Source organism: Mobula hypostoma, chromosome 15, assembly GCF_963921235.1.
Source record: "Mobula hypostoma chromosome 15, sMobHyp1.1, whole genome shotgun sequence".
NCBI classification, from domain to species: Eukaryota; Metazoa; Chordata; class Chondrichthyes; order Myliobatiformes; family Myliobatidae; genus Mobula; species Mobula hypostoma.
The window spans coordinates 75,204,907-75,223,860 of NC_086111.1; the positions used below are offsets into that span (position 1 = coordinate 75,204,907).

At 44.5% G+C, this 18,954-nt stretch overlaps 1 protein-coding gene across 6 annotated transcripts in view; it reads left to right on the top strand.

Annotated features, from left to right (window-relative positions):
• usp19 (ubiquitin specific peptidase 19) overlaps positions 1-18,954 on the top strand; it is a 215,667-nt gene that overhangs the window by 166,906 nt on the left and 29,807 nt on the right. For all 6 annotated transcript variants that reach the window (XM_063068283.1, XM_063068282.1, XM_063068287.1 and 3 more), the window contains 4 exons: positions 3,223-3,363; positions 3,622-3,737; positions 4,522-4,659; positions 11,996-12,360. In XM_063068283.1, the coding sequence (XP_062924353.1) occupies positions 3,223-3,363; positions 3,622-3,737; positions 4,522-4,659; positions 11,996-12,360 (760 nt within the window). The remainder of the gene's footprint in view (positions 1-3,222; positions 3,364-3,621; positions 3,738-4,521; positions 4,660-11,995; positions 12,361-18,954) is intronic.

Consider the following 18,954-nt stretch of genomic DNA (forward strand, 5'->3'; position numbering starts at 1 on the left):
CTTCCACACACTCACTAATGTTTTTTTTAAAAAACTTACCTCTGACATTCTCCTTATACTTTCCTCTAATCAACTTCAAAACTTAGCCCCTGTATTAGCCATTTCCATCCTGGGGAAAAAGCCTTTGGCTATCCATTCTTTTTCTCTTATCTTGTAATACACTTTTATCAAGACGCCTCTCATTTTCCTTCTCTATAAGAGGAAAGCTGCAGCTCGCCCAGCCTATGCTCTGCAGTCTATGGAGCATCTTGGTAAATCTCCTCTGCACCCTCTCTAAAGCTTCCATATCCTTCCTATAGCAAGGCAACCAGAACTACACAGAATACTCCCAAATGTGGTCCAAGATTTAACTACATTGTAAATATGATTAGAGTTTCTGCCATTTAGTTCCTTTTCAGCCAGTGTTTTCCAGATTCCCACCAAGCCTTTGGAGAAAGCCAGTTACTTTTGACTTTTACTTCTTGGTTGCTCATGTTTCTGTTAATAAGTTTGTTTCTGGAGAAGAAGGATGCTTGTGTGAGAATGCTGTTCTTGGACTACAGTTCAGCATTCAACACCATAGTTCCCTCCAGACTCAACAAGAAGCTCAGAGACCTCGGCCTTCACCCTGCCTTGTGTAGCTGGATCCTAGACTTCCTGTCAGATTACTGGCAGGTGGCAAGACCTGGGCTCCCTCACCTCTGTCCCTCAACACAGGTGCATCTCAGGGCTGTACTGTTCCCCTGCCCCCACCTTTACTCCCTGTATACCCATGACTGTGTTGTCACCCACAGCTCCACTCTGCTAATTAAATTTGCAGACAACACTACATTGATTGGCCTTGTCTCAAACAATAACAAGATGGCCTACAGGGAAGAAGTCATCTCTCTGACACAGTGGTGTCAAGAGAACAACCCCTCCCTCAATGTCGCAAAAACAAAGGAGCTGGTTGTAGACTACATGAGGAATGGAGACAGGCTAACCCCTATTGACATCAGTTTTAAGTTCCTCGGCTTTCACATCACCAAGGACCTCACATGGTCTGTACACACCAGCTGTGTGGTGGAAAAGGCACAACAGAGCCTCTTTCACCTCAAACAGTTGAGGATGTTTGGTATGGGCCCCCAAATTATAAGAACTTTCTACAGGGGCCCAATTGAGAGCATCCTGACTGGTTGCATCACTGTCTGGTATGGGAACTGTACCTCCCTTAATTGCAGGACTCTGCAGAGAGTGGTGCGGACAGCCTAACGCATCCGTAGTTGTGAACTTCCCATGATTCAGGAAGCTTACAAAGACTGGTGTGTAAAAAGGGCTCGTAGGATCATTGGGGACCCGAGTCACCGCAACCACAAACTGTTCCAGCTGCTACCATCCGGGAAACGGTACTGCAACTAAAGCCAGGACCAACAGGCTCCAGAACAGCTTCTTCCACCTGATTTGAGTGTACCCTATATTACATTGACTGTTGTATTCATTATAAATTACTACGATTGCACATTCAGACAGAGATGTAATATAAAGATTTTTACTCCTCATGTATGTGAAGAAGGATGTAAGAAATAAAGTCAATTCAATTCATTCATGCCATAGAAGTTAGATTTTTGGCAGCAGCACAAGGCAAGGACATATAAATTACCAAACTTAAATTAATACACATTTTATATAATTCTGTAACGTAAATGATTCTTCCAACTGTCTGTGAGGCCCTTCAATTATGCAACTCAGTGAACTCTCAGCTTCCCTTTTTCCCGGGTAAACAATTAGCTTATCTAGTCGGTCTTTATAGCTACACTCTTCTAACCCAAGCCCTGGTGTAACGGCGTGTTTCCTGTAATTTGGTGATTAGACTGTACATAGTACTTATGCAGAAGTGTGATGAACATTCCAGTATATGCATTTCTAGAATAGCCTCCCTGATTGTGTATTCAAAGATTTATTAAAGATTAGCTTTAAATGTACATTGAAACATACGGTGAAGTGCGTAGCTTGTGTCAAATCAAATCAGCAAGGATTATGCTGGGCAGCCTCCAAGTGTTGCCGTGCTTCTGGCACCAACATAGCATACCCACAACTTACTAACCCACTTTGAAGTATGGGAGGAAACCAGAGCACTCAGAGGAAACTCACGTTGTCATGAGGAGAACATACAAACTCCTGACAGTCAATGGAGGGAATTGAACACTGGTGATCGCTGGTGCTGAAAATCATTGTGCTAACTACTATGCTACTGAACTGTCTGTGTTTTTGCTTATACAGAAATATTTTCTTAACCACCTTTATTTACCTGACCTGGATGAATCAGTGGATGTTATTGCAACACAAGGAAATCTGCAGATGCTGGAATTTCAAGCAACACACATCACAGTTGCTGGTGAACGCAGCAGGCCAGGCAGCATCTCTAGGAAGAGGTACAGTCAACGTTTCAGGCCGAGACCCTGGCGAAGCGTCGACTGTACCTCTTCCTAGAGATGCTGCCTGGCCTGCTGCGTTCACCAGCAACTGTGATGTGTGTTGGATGTTATTCCAAGGTGCTTTTGTTCTTCAGCAACTCTCGCTACTATTGCGTTTGTCATACGTTCCCTTGCATTATTGCACCTCCCCACGTGTGATACCTCACACTTCTCTTTATAGATGTACACTGACTATCAGCTGACCCAGCAATAATTTCCAGTCTTAGGAAAGCTTTTAATTTAAATAATAAATTCTGACACCCTAAAATTAATTTGAAAGTGCAAAGGAGTTTCTCTTGCACTGCCTGATCCAGGTTTCAGAACAACATCAAAAAATTCATGAAGTAATTCCAATTTATTATTGATATTCAGGTCAATGCATTAATGAATTAATTAATGAATAGAGATGGGTTGTTTTTTTTTAACAGTTCGGTGGGTGCATGGAACATGCTACCGGGGTGGTGATAGAGGCAGATATACTGATGACATTTAAGAAACTCTTAGATAGGCAAATGGATGAAAGACTATGAGGAAGGGAAGAGTTAGTTGAATCTCAGAGTAGATTAAAAGATTGACCATCGTTCTGGGCTGAAGGGCTGTATACTCTTCTCCTTTTTCTTCCACTGTCTGTTCACTGCTTCAGGCCAAAATTGGTGAAGTAACTCAAGTGTACTAAGGTGGTTTAACAATTTGAGCAATATCATGTTGATATACTGTACAAATCTCAATGCTGCAGGTTTCTTTGCTACTGACAGCTCTATCACTCTTGTTTGGCGCTTTCCTCCTGTAGGTTGTGAGAAATAGATTCCAGCGACTATTTTTGGCATCTCAGTCCCTGGATACAGTGTCCCCCAGTGATACACTCTTCTGCTTCGAGGTGCTGTCTCAAGACCTTACAAAGGAGCGAGTAGTCGAGCTGCAAGTACAACAGGTAGGAGTCACCAGTTGTTTCTGCAGAGCTTTTCCATGTTCCCTCTTTCTGATGGAATGGCAGTAGAGGTTACCTAAGCTCCAAAGCAGAGAGAGAGCTCTTCTCTATCTCCTGAAGGCAGATGCAATTGATTTCAATGTGGTTCTCGTTTGTCTCAAAATGAACCAGGGACACACTGGCTGTATGTGAGTTTGCTGACTGCATTACCTGTGCCGTGATGCTGGGACACGAGTAACTTCATGCTTTGTTTGTCTGCAGAGGTTGTTAATCCCAAACATCTCGATCAACAAGTGTGCTGCCTGCCAGAAGCCACAACAGCCGGAGGAGAAGCTGCGTCGTTGCACTAGCTGCTACCGAGTTGCCTACTGCAACCAGTGAGTTGGTCCTTCCTTCCCATGTACACAGCTGTGAGCTGGGTTTGCCGTATTTCATTGGAGAATAGAGTGAGGTGACAGTCTGACAGTCCACAGTGGAATAGCAAGAGGCTCTTTAACCGCTGGAGCCTGTGACATCATTCATCATCCTCCTGTGGAGGTTGATGGGTTCTTTATTAGTAAAGGCATCAAATGTCATGGGGTGAAGGCAGAAGATTGGGGTTGAGAGGGAAAATAAATCAGCCATGATCGAATGGTGGAGCAGACTAGATGGACCAAATGGACTAAATCTGCTCCTACGTTTTCTGGTCTTATCCCTCTAAATCTTTCCTATCATGTAAATGTACCTCTCAAAATGTATTTAAATGTTATTAATACACATGTATCAACCATTTCCTCTGGCAGCTTCTATGTACATTTGCCCCTCAGGTTTTAATTAATTCTCTCACCTCTCACTTTAAACCTATGGCCCTCTAGTTCTTGATTCCCAACCCCTGGAGAGTATATGTGTTTACCCTTTCTGTGCTTCTCTGAAAGATCATGATTCATTCGCTTCCTCCTCAGCCTCTCTATAATTCAGTCTCTTGAGTCCCTGCAACATCCTCGTAAAATCTCCTTTGCTCTCTTTCTGGCTTAATGGCCTGTAGTTCTGTCCTTCCGAATAAAGCAGGACCTGTGAAGTATTCTAATTATTTGAAGATGAAGAATTGCTGTCCTGTGATAATGAATGTACTTTTAATATAAATTTATGGGAGTAATTCTTTCTTTTTTCCCCCTCCCACAGGACTTGTCAAATGAATCATTGGTCAGATCACAAAAACCAATGCAGAGCGGAAAACATCGGCTTGCCCTTCATAATTAGCGTGCAGGAATCGCGGCTCACCTATTCCAGGCTGACACAACTGTTGGAGGGATATTCAAGGTACAATGGAAATCAGTGAATATATAGTGTTAGCACAGCACTGGCTACAAGTAACAGCTGTTCTGTACTCCCACTGCGTTGTGAAACAATGGCTGAACACATGCATGTCTTTCACGTTATCTCAACATTACTGAAGGGTTTTATGAATCATTGAAACAAGTGATATACAAGAACACTTTAGTCACAGGGATATGACTTTGACACTTGAGCTATGTGGTGGGTCGACTGACTCTATTGTTCTGCAATGCATGGGGTGCGAATTTTAATTCCTCTTCAAGCTGTGTGGTCAACGCTGAGTTAGCTGTTATAACTAATCAATCAGTGGGTTGGAGACTGGGTGTGGGTGGTTGCAGCTGCAAATGAACAGTTTTCCTGGAAAAGCTCAAGGAAGTTCAGTATCAGAGCGTTGTTGGTGTCATGACCTCTCGATGCCTTGCTTTTAAATGTGTGTTGGAGCCTTAGATGAGAATGGAGTGGTGCATGATTTTAAGGCTGAATGTCCTTTCTGCTTTAACTCAACAGAAAGCTAGGCTTATTTTCATTACCATTATTTCAATTAGTTAGTTTGAAGTTATGTAAGACATTGGTCATAGAGTCACAGAGCACTAGAGCACAGAAACAGGCCCTTCAGCCCATCTAGTCTGTGCAAAACCTGCTTAGTCCCATTGACCTGCACGTGGACCTTAGCCCTCCATGCCCCTCCCATCCATGTAGCTCTCCAAATTTCTCTCGAGTGTTGACAGCGAACCCAAATCCACCACTTCTGTTGATAGGTCGTGCTACCCTCTAAGTTAAGAGCTCCCCCTCATGTTCCCCTTAAAACAGGTGGAGTTCTTAGTAAGTTTGTTTTTTTCTATTAGTACATAGTGAGTACACCAAGAATGGGTCCAGAGGTAGTGGTATGTTTCTTCTGTGAGATGTGCAAACTTCCCTGATAACTACATCTGCACAATGTGCACAAGCTGCAGCCCGATAACCTGTGGCCCATCTGGGAGAATAAGGAGGTGATAGACAGGAGGCACAGGGAAATAGTCACCCCTAGGTTGCAGGAGGCAGATAACGGGGTAACTGTCAGGAAAAGGAAGAGAAGCGGGCAGCCAGTACAAAGTACCACTGTGACCATTCCCCTCAACAATAAGTATACCACTTTGGATTCTTTTGGGGGAAGGACGGTGGGGGGGTGGGGCGCGAGGTGTTGTGGTTTGATCTACTGGGGAGAAACCATAGCAAGCAGGTCTTTGGCACTGAGTTTGGCTCTGTGACTTAGAAGAGGAATGCAGTCATGATAGGGGATTCCTTAGTTTTGGGGACAGACAGGAGATTCTGTGGATGTGAAAGAGATACCTGGATGGTATTTTGCCTGTCAGGTGCCAGGGTCAGGGATGTCTTGGATCGGGTCCACGGCTTTCTCAAGGGTGAAGGTGAGTAGCCGGAAGTCTTGGTACATATTGACATGGATAAAAAGGGAGGAGATCCTGAAGAGAGAATAGGGAGTGAGGTAGAAAACCGGAAAACGGGATATTGCTGCCATGCCACGCGCCAGTGAAGGTAAGAGTAAGATGATTTGGCAGATGAATATGTGGCTAAGGAATTGGTGCAGGGGCACGGTTTCAGATTTCTGGATCATTGGAGTCTTTTCTGGGGAAGGGACGGGTTACACCTGAACCTGAGAGGGACCAATATCCTTGCATGCAGGTTGGCTAGAGATGTTGGGGATAGTTTAAACTAATTAGGCAGGTGGATGGGAATCGGAATCATAGGGCTGAGGATGAGGTAGTTGGATCAGAAGATATATAATACTCGTTGGTAGAGTTAAGAAACAAAGGGTAGAAAGACCCTGATGGGTGTTGTAACCAGTCCTCCAAGTAGCCAGGATATGGGATGCAAATTACAATGATAGTCATGGGGGATCTCAATATGCAGGGAGATTGTGGAAATCATGTTGTCCTGGATCTCAAGAGAAAGAATTTGGAAAATCCCTACAAGATGTCTATTTAGAGCAACTTATGGTTAAGCCCACTAGGGGAACGGTGATTCTGGATTAGGTGTTCTGTAATTAACCAAATTTGAATAGGGAGTTTAAGGTAAATGAACCCTTAGGAAACAGTGCCATAATATGATAGAATTCACTGCAGTTTGAGAGGAAGAACATAAAATCAGATGTGTCAATATTATGGGGAATTATAGAAGCATGAGAGGGGAGCTGGACAAAGTTCATTGGAAGGGAACACTAGCAGGGAGGACAGCAAAGCAGCAATGGCTGGAGTTTCTGGGAGCAATTCAGAAGGTGCAGGGTAGATGCATTCCAAAGATGAAGTAGTATTCTGAAGGGAAGATGAGGCAACCATGGCTGACAAGGAAGTCAAATATAGCATAAAAGCTAAAGAGAGGGCCTGTGATATAGCAAAATTTAGTCAGACATTAGAGGATTGAGAAACATTTTTTAAAGATGCAACAGAAGGCAACTAAAAAAGCCGTAAGGAGAGAAAAGATGAAATATGAAGGTAAGCTAGCCAATAATATAAAAGATAATACCAAAAGTTTTTTCAAATGAAGACCAAAAGAGAGACGAGTGTGGATAATGGACCGCTGGAAAATGATGCTGAAGAGGCAGTACTGTAATGGGAACAAAAAAATAGCGGAGAAACTTAAGTATCTTGCGTAGTCCTCACTGTGGAAGACTCCCAACAGTATGCCTGAAATTCAGTTGTGTCAGGGAGCAGAAATGAGCTTTGTTGCTATTACTAAGAAGTTGTTGCTTGGGAAGATGAATGGTCTGAAGGTAGATAAATCACCTGGACCAGATGGGCTGTACCCCATGGTTCTGAAAGAGGTATTTGCAGAGATTTGTGGAGGCATTAGTAATCATCTTTCAAGAATCACTAGATTCTTGAATGGTTCCGGAGGACTGGAAAATTGCAAATGTCACTCCATTTTTCAAGCAGGAAGAGAGGGAGCAGCAAGAAAATTATAGGCCAGTTGGTCTGACTTCAGTGGTTGGGAAGATGTTGGAGTCCCGTTATTAAGGATGAGGACTCTGGTTACTTGGAGGCACCTGATGAGATAGACCGAAGTCGGCATGGTTTCTTGCCTGACAAATCTGTTGGAATTCTTTGAGGAAATTACAAGGAGGATAGACGAAGAAGAATGAATGGATGTTGTTTATTTAGATTTTCAGAAGTCCTTTGACAAGGTGCTGCAAATGACGATGCTTAACAAGGTAAGAGGCTATGGTATTACAGGAAAGGTGATAGCATGCATAGAATATTGGCAAACTGGCAGGAGGCTGAAAGAGGGAATAAAGGTGGCATTTTCTGGCTGGCTGCCAGTGACTATTGGTGTTTCGCAAGGGTCTGTGTTGGGCCGTTTCTTTTCATGTTATAAGTCACGATTTTGGTGACAGAATTGGTGGCTTTGTGGCCAAGTTTGCAGTTGATACGAAGGCAGGTGGAGAGGCAAGTAATGTTGAAGCAGGGAGTCTGCAGAAGGAGTTCGATTGGGAGAATGGGCAAAGTGTCAGATGGAATATAATGAGGGAAGTGTAATGTCATGCACTTGGTAGAAGGAATAAAGGCATTGGCTATTTGCCAAACTTGGTCTAAAGCGCCTTGGGAGTCCCTGTGCAGGATTTTCTAAAGGTTAATTTGCAGGTTGAGTCAGTGGTAAGCATGTGAGGCATTGGACAGACTGCATTTGGAGTATTGCGAGCAGACTTGGGCCTCTTATCTAAGAAAAGATGTACTGACATTGGAGAGGGTCCAGAGGATATCCGCAAGAATGATTCTGGGAATCAAAGGATTAATATATGAGGAGCATTTAATGGCACTGGGCCTGCATTTGGTGGAGTTTAGAAACATGGGGGGAAGGGAATTCTCATTGCAACCTATTGAATATTGAAAGGTCTGAATGTAGGGAGGTTGTATCCTACTGTGGGTGAATCTAGGACCAGAGGGCACAGCTCAGACTAGAGGGACGTCCCCTTAGAACAGAGATGAGGAGAAATTTCTTTAGCCAGAGGGTAGTGACTCGGTAAGGAACTCATTGCCACAGACTGTTGTGGAGGCCAAGTCATTGAGTATATTTAAGGTGGAAGTTGATAGGTTCTTGATTAGTCAGGGTGCCAAAGGTTATGGGGAGAAGGCAAAAGAATGGGGTTGAGGGACAATAAATCGGCCTTGATGGAATGACGGAGCAAACTCGAGGGGTCAAATGACTTAATTCTGCTCCTATGTCTTTCGGTGTTATAGTCTTAAACAGTTCTTCTTTCATCCTTAACCCATGACCTCTAGCTCTTGTCCCATCCAGCCTCTAGAAACAGCCTGCTTGCATTTACCTTATCAGTACCCCTCATAATTTTGTATACCCCATCAAGACCATATAAGACCATAAGACAGAGGAGCCCATCGAGTCTGCTCCGCCATTCAATCATGGCTGATCCTTCTTTTCTATCTCCTCCTCAACTCCAGTTCCCGGCCTTCTCCCCGTAACCTTTGATGCCATGTCCAATCAAGAACTTATCAATCTCTACCTTAAATACACCCAACAACCTGGCCTCCACAGCTGCATGTGGCAACATATTCCACAAATTTACCACCCTTTGGCTAAAGAAATTTCTCTGCATCTCTGTTTTGAAAGGGTGCCCCTCTATCCTGAGGCTATGCCCTCTTGTCCTCTTTCTCCCAACATGGGAAACATTCTTTCCATATCTCCTCTGTCTAGGCCTTTCAGCATTTGGAAGGCTGCAGTGAGATTCCACCCCGCCCCCCTCCCATCCTTCTGAATTCCAGTGAGTACAAACCCAGAGCCATCAAACGTTCTTCGTATGATAACCCTTTCATTCCTGGAATCATCCTTGTGAACCTCCTCTGGACCCTCTCCCATGCCAGCACATCTTTTCTAAGATGAGGAGCCCAAAACTGTTCACAATACTCAAGGTGAGGCCTCACCAGTGCCTTATAAAGCCTCAGCATCATGTCCTTGCTCTTGTATTCTAGACCTCTTGAAATGAATCGTAACATGGCGTTTGCCTTCCTCACCACCAACTCAACCTACAGGTTAGTCTTTAGGGTGTTCCCTCATCTCCCCTCATTCTCCTGTACGCCATGGAGTAAAGTCCTAACCTCTCAATCTTTCCCTATAACTCAGGTCTTCAAGTCACGATAACATCCTTGTAAATTTTCTCTCCACTTTCACGAATAAGAGAAAATCTGCAGATGTCTTCCAGGGATGTCTACCCTGAAGAAGTTTAAATCTTCCCTTTGATTGGAGTTCAGTGAAACACACTGTCGCTGCTGCTCTTCCGCTATGATCCCTGCTGCTCTCCAACTCTTTCCTTTACGTCATCCCTCCCCCTCCAGCTTTCACTGCTTATCTGCTGTTTCTCTCTCCACTCCCCCCACTTTTAAATCTACCCCTCAGCTTTCTTTTTTCCCTCCAGTCCTGCCAAAGGGTTTTTTCCCGAAATGTCAACTGTACATTTTTTCCATAGGTGCTGCCTGGCCTGCTGAGTTCCTCCAGCATTTTGTGTGTGTTGCTCTACACTGTTTCAGTCTGATTAACATATTTCCTGTATGTGACCAGAACTGGACACAATGTTCAAAATTAGGCCTTACTAATATCTTACACAACTTCAACATAACATCCCAACACCTGTACTCAATACTTTGATTTATGAAGGCCAATATGCCAAAAGTTGCCTTTATCAAGGAACTAAGTATCTTTATTGTAAGATGCCTCTGTTCTTCAGCACTCCTCAGTGCCCGACCACTCACCGTGCGAGTCCTATCCTACTTTGTTTTCCCAGAGTGTAACACCTCGCCCTTGTCTGCATTACCTGAGCCCTGATTTGCACTATTGTACGTGGTTTTGGTCACTTACCTACAGTAAAGATAACAATAAGCTTGAAATTTGGCAAGGATGTTGCTGAGCCTTGAGGTCCTGAGTTACAGGGAAAGACTAAATAAGATAGGTATACAAAATCAGGAGGGTTCCTGTACCTTTTTCCTAATGGCAGCAGTGATAAGAGAGCATGGCCTTGGGTGGTGGGGATTCTTGATGATGGATGCTGCTTCCCTGCGACAAGCGCTCAATGGTGGGAAGGACTTTACCTGTGGTGAACTGGGCTGTATCCACTACTTTTTGTAGGCTCTTTCCGTTCAAGAGCATTGGTGTTTCCATAGCAGGCCATGATGCAGCCAGTCAGTACCCTCTCCACCACACATCTGTAGAAGTTTGTCGCAATTTTAGATGACATGCCAAATCTTCACAAGCTTCTAAGAAAGTAGAGGTGCTGCTGTGTTTTCTTCGTAATGGCACTGGCATGCTGGATCCAGAACAGATCCTCTGAAATGTGAGCACTGAGGAATTTAAAGTTGCTGACCCTCTCCACCTCTGATCCCCTGATAAGGACTGGCTCATGGACCTCCAGTTTCTTCCTCCTGAAGTCAATAATCAGCTCCTGGGCCTTGCTAACAGCGAGTAAGAGATTATTGTTGAAACACCACTCAGACAGATTTTCAATCCCACTCCAATTTGCTGATTCGTCACCAGCTTTGATATGGCCAATGACGATGGTGCCTCTCTAATCGGGAACAAATCCAAGCAACCAGCTGTCAGGGAATTGTTTATGTTCAATTTCAGAAATGCTTGCATCTTCTCAAGTCATAGACTCCTGTGCTTGACGAGATGTACCGTGTGGGTAAATACTTGCCTCTGTTCTATGCCCTCTATCTTCAAGGGCAATCTGCTTTTTGGGTACCATACCACAGGTCAGTTCAGGCAGCTGCCTAATCAGTAACTGCAATCAACAGCTGGTTAGTCATTGTGCTGCAAAGTATGAGAAGATTTTGCAGAGAAAATTAGCAGCAAGTGTTTACACTGAGGAGGTCAATAACCAGTAGACCTATGACTAGATCTGATCGCTGGTAAAAAGTTCCACTGGATAAGAATTGTATTATACTCATTGAGCCATGACAGGGGATGTATAGAAACCAGTGGAAGCAGATTTGTGTTGCATTGGAGTGAATATTGCAAAAGGAAGGCTGTTGCATTGGTTACAAGGCTAACTACCAAGCTGGCACCACCATGATGGACCAAATGGCCACCTCCTATGTTGTATCGGGTATAATGATATGAATGCCTGAAAACCTGCACTCAGAGATTGGTGCTTCCTGATGCTGTAAGCTGGTGTGCTAACCTACTTCTTGTTGTAACTTGCAGTAATTTATTTATGTATTGCATTGTACTGCTGCCATAAAACAACAGATTTCACAACATACTGAACGTCAGTGGTAATAAACCTGATTCTGATTCATATTTGCATTGTATTCTGCTACAGATATTCAGTTAATGTGTTCCAACCTCCATTCCAACCTGGTCGAATCTCACCTGAGCCACCCCTTTCCAAGATAGATAATATGCAACCCACCACTGGAACCAGTCCCGGCTCTGAAACTGGAGATGGAAATCTGCCACTGGAAGTTCAGGAACGAGACTTCCGGCCCCTCCAACGTACTCACATCACTAGCTCTATGTCCGAGCCTCTCCTGGCCTCTGCTTTCTTAAAGGGAACAAGCTGGCCAGGCAGAGAGAGGGATTCAATTCACAGCTACGACTCGGGGTTCTCGGAAATGCAGCCAGAATCACAGGACCACTTAGGATGTGAGAAGGAAACCTCTTACGAGAAAGCTCCAAAGCCTGAGGGTAAGCTTTGTAGTTTTCAAAATCCTTCTTCACAAAGACCTCTTGTAAGATAAAATGGATTCTTACCTTCACAATCTTCCTCATTATGATCTTGCATCTTATCACTTTTTCCATATCATTAATACTTTATCTTGCATTGTTATCTTACCTTGTACCAGCTCAATCACTGTGTATGAACACTATGCAAGACAAGCTTTTTCACTGTACCTTGGAACATTTAACAATAATAAACCAATATCCTATCCACTCTATCTGTTCCTCTTAATATCTTGTATACCTCTATCATGTCTCCTCTCATCCTCCTTCTCTCCAAAGAGTAAAGCCCTAGCTCCCTTAATCTCTGATCATGATGTGTACTCTCTAAACCAGGCAGCATCCTGGTAAATCTCCTCTGTACCCTTTCCAATGCTCCCACATCCTTCCTATAGTGAGGCGACCAGAACTGGACACAATACTCCAAGTGTGGCCTAACCAGAGTTGTATAGAGCTGCATCATTACCCCACAACTCTTAAACTCTATCCCTCGACTTATGAAAGCTAACACCCCATAAGCTTTCTTAACTACCCTATCTACCTGTGAGGCAACTTTTAGGGATCTGTGGACAAGTACCCCCAGATCCCTCTGCTCCTCCACACGACCAAATATCTTGCCATTTACTTTGTACTCTGCTTTGGAGTTTGGTCCTTCCAAAGTGTACCACCTCACACTTTTCCGGGTTGAACTCTATCTGCCACTTCTCAGCCCACTTCTGCATCCTATCAATGTCTCTCTGCAATCTTCCACAATCCTCTACACTATCTACAACACCACCAACCTTTGTGTCGTCTGCGAACTTGCCAACCCACCCTTCTACCCCAACATCCAGGTCGTTAATAAAAATTACGAAAAGCAGAGGTCCCAGAACCAATCCTTGTGGGACACCACTAGTCACAATCCTCCAATCTGAATGTACTCCCTCCACCACCACCCTCTGCCTTCTGCAGGCAAGCCAATTCTGAATCCACCTGGCCAAACTTCCCTGGATTCCATGCCTTCTAACTTTCTGAATAAGCCTACCAAGTGGAACCTTATCAAATGCCTTACTAAAATCCATGTAGATCACATCCACTGCACTACCCTCATCTGTATACCTGGTCACCTCCTCAAAGAACTCTATCAGGCTTGTTAGACACGATCTGCCCTTCACAAAGCCATGCTGACTGTCCCTGATCAGACCATGATTCTCTAAATGCCCATAGATCCTAACTCTAAGAATCTTTTCCAAAAGCTTTTCCACCACAGACGTAAGGCTCACTGGTCTATAATTACCCAGACTATCCCTGCTACCTTTTATGAACAAGGGGACAACATTCACCTCCCTCCAATCCTCCGGTACCATTCCCGTAGACAATGAGGACATAAAAATCCTAGCCAGAGGCTCAGCAATCTCTTCCCTCACCTCGTGAAGCAGCCTGGGGAATATTCCGTCAGCCCCCGGGGACTTATCCATCTTAATGTATTTTAACAACTTCAACACCTCCTCTCCCTTAATATCAACATGCTCTGGAACATCAACCTCACTCGTATTGTCCTCACCCTCATCAAGTTCCCTCTCATTGGTGAATACCAAAAAGAAGTATTCATTGAGGACCTCGCTCACTTCCACAGCCTCCAGGCACATCTTCCCACTTTTATATCTAATTGGTCCTACCTTCACTCCTGTCATCATTTTGTTCTTCACATAATTGAAGAATGCTTTGGGGTTTTCCTTTACCCTACTCGCCAAGGCTTTCTCATGCCCCCTTCTTGCATATGATATGCAAGCCAGGACAGTACAATGTGGACAACAGGCTGTTGCCTATTGCGCAACCTCCAATTACAATTCCAGACTGGACCTTGACTGCCAACACCTCCAGACCTGGTCTTTACGTGCTGCCGTTGGAACCGCAGTCTCCCCTTCCCCCACCACCACTCTGCCATCCCATGTCTCTCAGGTCCCACCGCCAGCTCTCGAGTCCTTGGAAGCTCCATCTTCCTCCTACCCTACCTTCCATGAACACCTCAACCCTCCCCTCTCCTCAGACTCTACCAACCCTCTTCTCCCCTCCAACCCCAGCTCTCTTTCATGTCAGGTCTTCACAGTTCCCTCTGATCTTCCCCTCACTGTGGCAGAACATTCTGCCCTCAGCAAAGGCCTCACCTCTGTCCTTCTGCGCCCATGCCTCAGTGAGTTCTGCGCCACCATAACACTGAACTCTTCTGCTGTGCCTGTCTCTGTGCCTACTTCTTTGGCAAGGACTGTTCACCCTGCACCTTTGACCCCTTCTTCCATATCCAACTCTCCTCCTCTTTCTGGAAACCCCTCTCTGGTCTTCTGCCTCTTCTGGATCTTTTCATTGCTGACTGCCGACGAGGTGATAACTTGTCTCGACTTTACCATCGGTGACCAGTGGTATGCCTCAGGGATCTTTTCTGGGACACCTTCTCTTCGTGGTTTTTATAAATGACCTGGATGAGGAAGTGGAGGGATGGGTTAATAAATTTGCTGATGACACAAAGGTTGGGGGTGTTGTGTATAGTGTGGAGGGCTTTCAGAGGTTACAGCGGGACATCGAAAGGATGCAAAACTCAGCTGAGAAGTGGCAGATGGAGTTCAACCCAGATAAGTGTGAGGTGGTTCATCTTGGTAGGTAAAATATGATGGCAGAATATAGTATTAATGGTAAGACTCCTGGCAGTGTGGAGGACCAGAGGGATCTTGGGGTCCGAGTCCATAGGACACACAAAGCTGCTGCGCAGGTTGACTCTGTGGTTAAGAAGACTTACGGTGCATTGGCCTTCATCAACTGTGGGTTTGAGTTTAAGAGCCGAGAGGTAATGTTACAGCTATATGGGACCCTGGTCAGACCCCACTCGGAGTACTGTGCTGAGTTCTGGTCACCTCACTACAGGAAGGATGTGGAAACTATAGAAAGGGTGCAGAGGAGATTTACAAGGCTGTTGCCTGGATTGGGGAGCATGCCTTATGAGAATAGGTTGTGTGAACTCGGCCTTTTCTCCTTGGAGTAGCAGAAGATGAGAGGTGACCTGATAGAGGTGTATAAGATGATGAGAGTCATTGATCGTGTTGATAGTCGGAGGCTGTTTCCCAGGGCTGAAATGGCTAAAATAAGAGGGCACAGTTTTATGGTGCTTGGAAGTAGGTACAGAAGAGATGTCGGGTAGAGTGGTGAGTGCGTGGAATGGGCTGCTGGCAATGGTGGTGGAGGCAGATACAATAGGGTCTTTTGAGAGACTCCTGGATAGGTACATGGAGTTTAGAAAAATAGAGGGCTATGGGTAACCCGAGGTAATTTCTAAAGTAGGTACGTGTTCAGCAACAGCATTGTGGGCCAAAGGGCCTGTATTGTGCTGTAGGTTTTCTATGTTTACTATTACTCTTTCCGATTCTAATCTCATTCTTTTCAAATGTGCTGCTCTCCACTTTCTCCACCCTAATTCTAACCTCATCATCAAACCTGCAGATAAGAGGAGTCCTGTACTAGTCTGAACACCACCTTGATGAGGCCAGATGACAACTCTCAGACACTTCCTCTTTCTTACCCCTTGAACAGACTCCACTAAGGAGCACCAAGCCATTGTTACCCACACCATCACTGACCTTATTTGCTCTGGGGGTTGCCCATCCACTGTCACAACCTCATAATTCCCTGACCCCACACCTCCCGTTTCTAACTCCTTCTCAAGATCCATAAATTTGCCTGTCCAGATAGATCCATTTTTCTGCATGTTTCTGCCCCACAGAACTTGTATTTGCATACATTGACTCTGTTTTATCCCCTGGTTCGGTCCCTTCCTATCTACAGTGCTTATAAAAAGTATTCCCACCCACCCCCCCCAGAAGTTTTCACATTTTATTGTTTTACAACATTGAATGACAGTGGATTTAATTTGTCTTTATTGGCACTGATCAACTGAAAGACTCTTTTTTGTCAAAGTGAAAACAGATTTCTACAAAAGTGATCAAAATTAATTACAAATATGAAACACAAAGTAATTGATTGCATAAGTAGTCAGCCCCTTTAATATGACACACCAGATCATCACTGGTGCAGCCAAATGGTTTTAGAAGTCACATAATTTGCTAAATGGAGATCACCTGTGTACAGTCAAGGTGTTTCAGTTGATTGTAGTAAAGATACACCTGTATCTGGAAGGTCCAACCGCTGGTGAGTATGTATCCTGATTAAAAACTACACCATGAAGAGAAGAGAACACACTGAGCAACTCCACAAAATGGTTTTTGATAAACACAAGTCAGGGAATGGATACAAGAAAATTTCTGAGTCACTGAATATCCCTTGGAGTACAGTTAAGTCAATCATCAAGAAATGGAAAGAATATGGCACAGCTGTAAATCTGTCTAGAGCAGGCCGTCCTCAAAAACTGTGTAAGATGGGGTCTAGTGAAGGAGGACGCCAAGAGACCTATGGCAACTCTGGAGCAGTTACAAGCTTTAGTGGCTGAGATGTGAGAGACTGAGCATACAACTGTCGCCTGGGTGCTTCACTAGTCGCAGCTTTATGGGAGAGTGGCAAAGAGAAAACCACTGTTGGGAAAAAAAACACACATGAAATCTTGGATAGAGTTTGCCAGAAGGCATGTGGGAGATTCTGAAGTCAGCTGGAAGAAGGTTCTATGGTCTGATGAAACCAAAATTAAACACTTTGGCCATCAGACTAAATGCAATGTTTGCTGTAAGCCAAACACCACACATCATCAAAAACACTCCATCCCTATCATGAAGCATGTTGGTGGCTGCATCATGCTGTGGGGATAGGCCTGGAAGGCTTGTGAAGTTAGAGGGTAAAATGAATGCAGTAAAATACAGGGAAATCCTGGAGGTAAACGTGATCTCTTCTGAAACAGAACTGCGACTCAGGAGAAGATTTGTTTTCCAGCAAGACAGTGACCCTGAGCATAAATCCATAGTTACACAGAAATGGCTTAACAACAACAAAGTTAATGTCCTGGAGTGGTCAAGTCAAAGTCCAGACTTCAGTCCAATTGGGAATTTGTGGCTGGGCTTGAAAAGGGCTGTTCAGTCATGATTCCCATGCAACCTGATAGAGCTTGGGCAGTTTTGTAAAGAAGAATGGGAAAAAATTGCAATGTCCAGATGTACAAAGCTGATAGAGACCTATCCACACAGACTCAAGGCTGTAATTGCTGCCAAAGGTGAGTCTACTAAATACTCAAACACGAGGAAATCTGCAGATGCTGGAAATTCAAGCAACACACATCAAAGTTGCTGGTGAACGCAGCAGGCCAGGCAGCATCTCTAGGAAGAGGTACAGTCGACGTTTCGGGCCGAGACCCTTAGTCAGGACTAACTGAAAGAAGAACTAGTAAGAGATTTGAAAGTGGGAGGGGGAGATCCAAATTTCCCACTTTCAAATCTCTTACTAGCTGTTCTTTTAGTTAGTCCTGACGAAGGGTCTCGGCCCGAAACATCGACTGTATCTCTTCCTAGAGATGCTGCCTGGCCTGCTGCGTTCACCAGCAACTTTGATGTGTCTACTAAATACTGACTTGAAGGAGGTGAGTAATTATACAATCAATTATTTTGTGTAATTAATTCAGATCACTTTGTAGAGATCTGTTTCACTTTGACATGAAAGAATCTTTTTCTATTGATCAGTGCTTTAAAAAAGCCAAATTAAATCCATTGTGATTCAGTGTTGTAATCCAAGGGGGTGAATACTTTCTATAAGCACTGTACATCCATGACATTTCACATGCTCTTGATCTTTTCAATGACCTCAAGTTCCCTGCCCCTGGTCGTCTCATTTTCACTAAGGTTATCGAGTCCCTTTCTACCTCCATCCCCCATTAGGTTGGCCTTAAAGCCCTCTGCTTCTTTCTGGACACCAGGTGCACTCCACCACCATTCTCCTCCATCTGGCAGAACTTATCCTCACTCTCAATAATTTATTCTTTGGCCCCTCCCACTTCCTTCAAACAAGAGGTGTAGCCATGAGCACTTGCATGGGTCCCCCCATGCCTACTTCTTTGTTGGCTATGTGGAAAAGTCTACATTCCAAGCCTACACTGGTATCATTCCCCAGATTTTCCTATGCTACGTCGACTGCATTGGTGCTTCTTCCTGCGCTCATGTGGAGCTTGTCAGCTTCATCAACCATGCATCCAACTTCCACCCTGCCCTCAAGTTTACCTGGGCCATATTCTGACACCTCCTTCCCCTTTCTCAATCTCTGTCGCTATCTCTGGAAATAGTTTATCTACTGATCTTTTCTAACCCCACTGATTCTCACAGTTACGTGGACTATACCTCTTCCCACCCTGTCAGTTGTAAAAGTGTCATCCCCTTCCCTCATTTACTCCATCTCAACCGCATCTGCTCTCAGGTTGAGACTTTTCATTCCAGAATAAAGATGTCCTCCTCCTTCAAAAACAGGGACTTCTTTTCCTCCACCATCAACGGTACCCTTACCCGCATCCCTTCCATTTCACGCATGTGCCCTCAACCTCTGCTTGAAGTCCCACCCAACCTCAGTGGAAAAAGCCTGCTTGCATTTCCCCTCATAATTTTG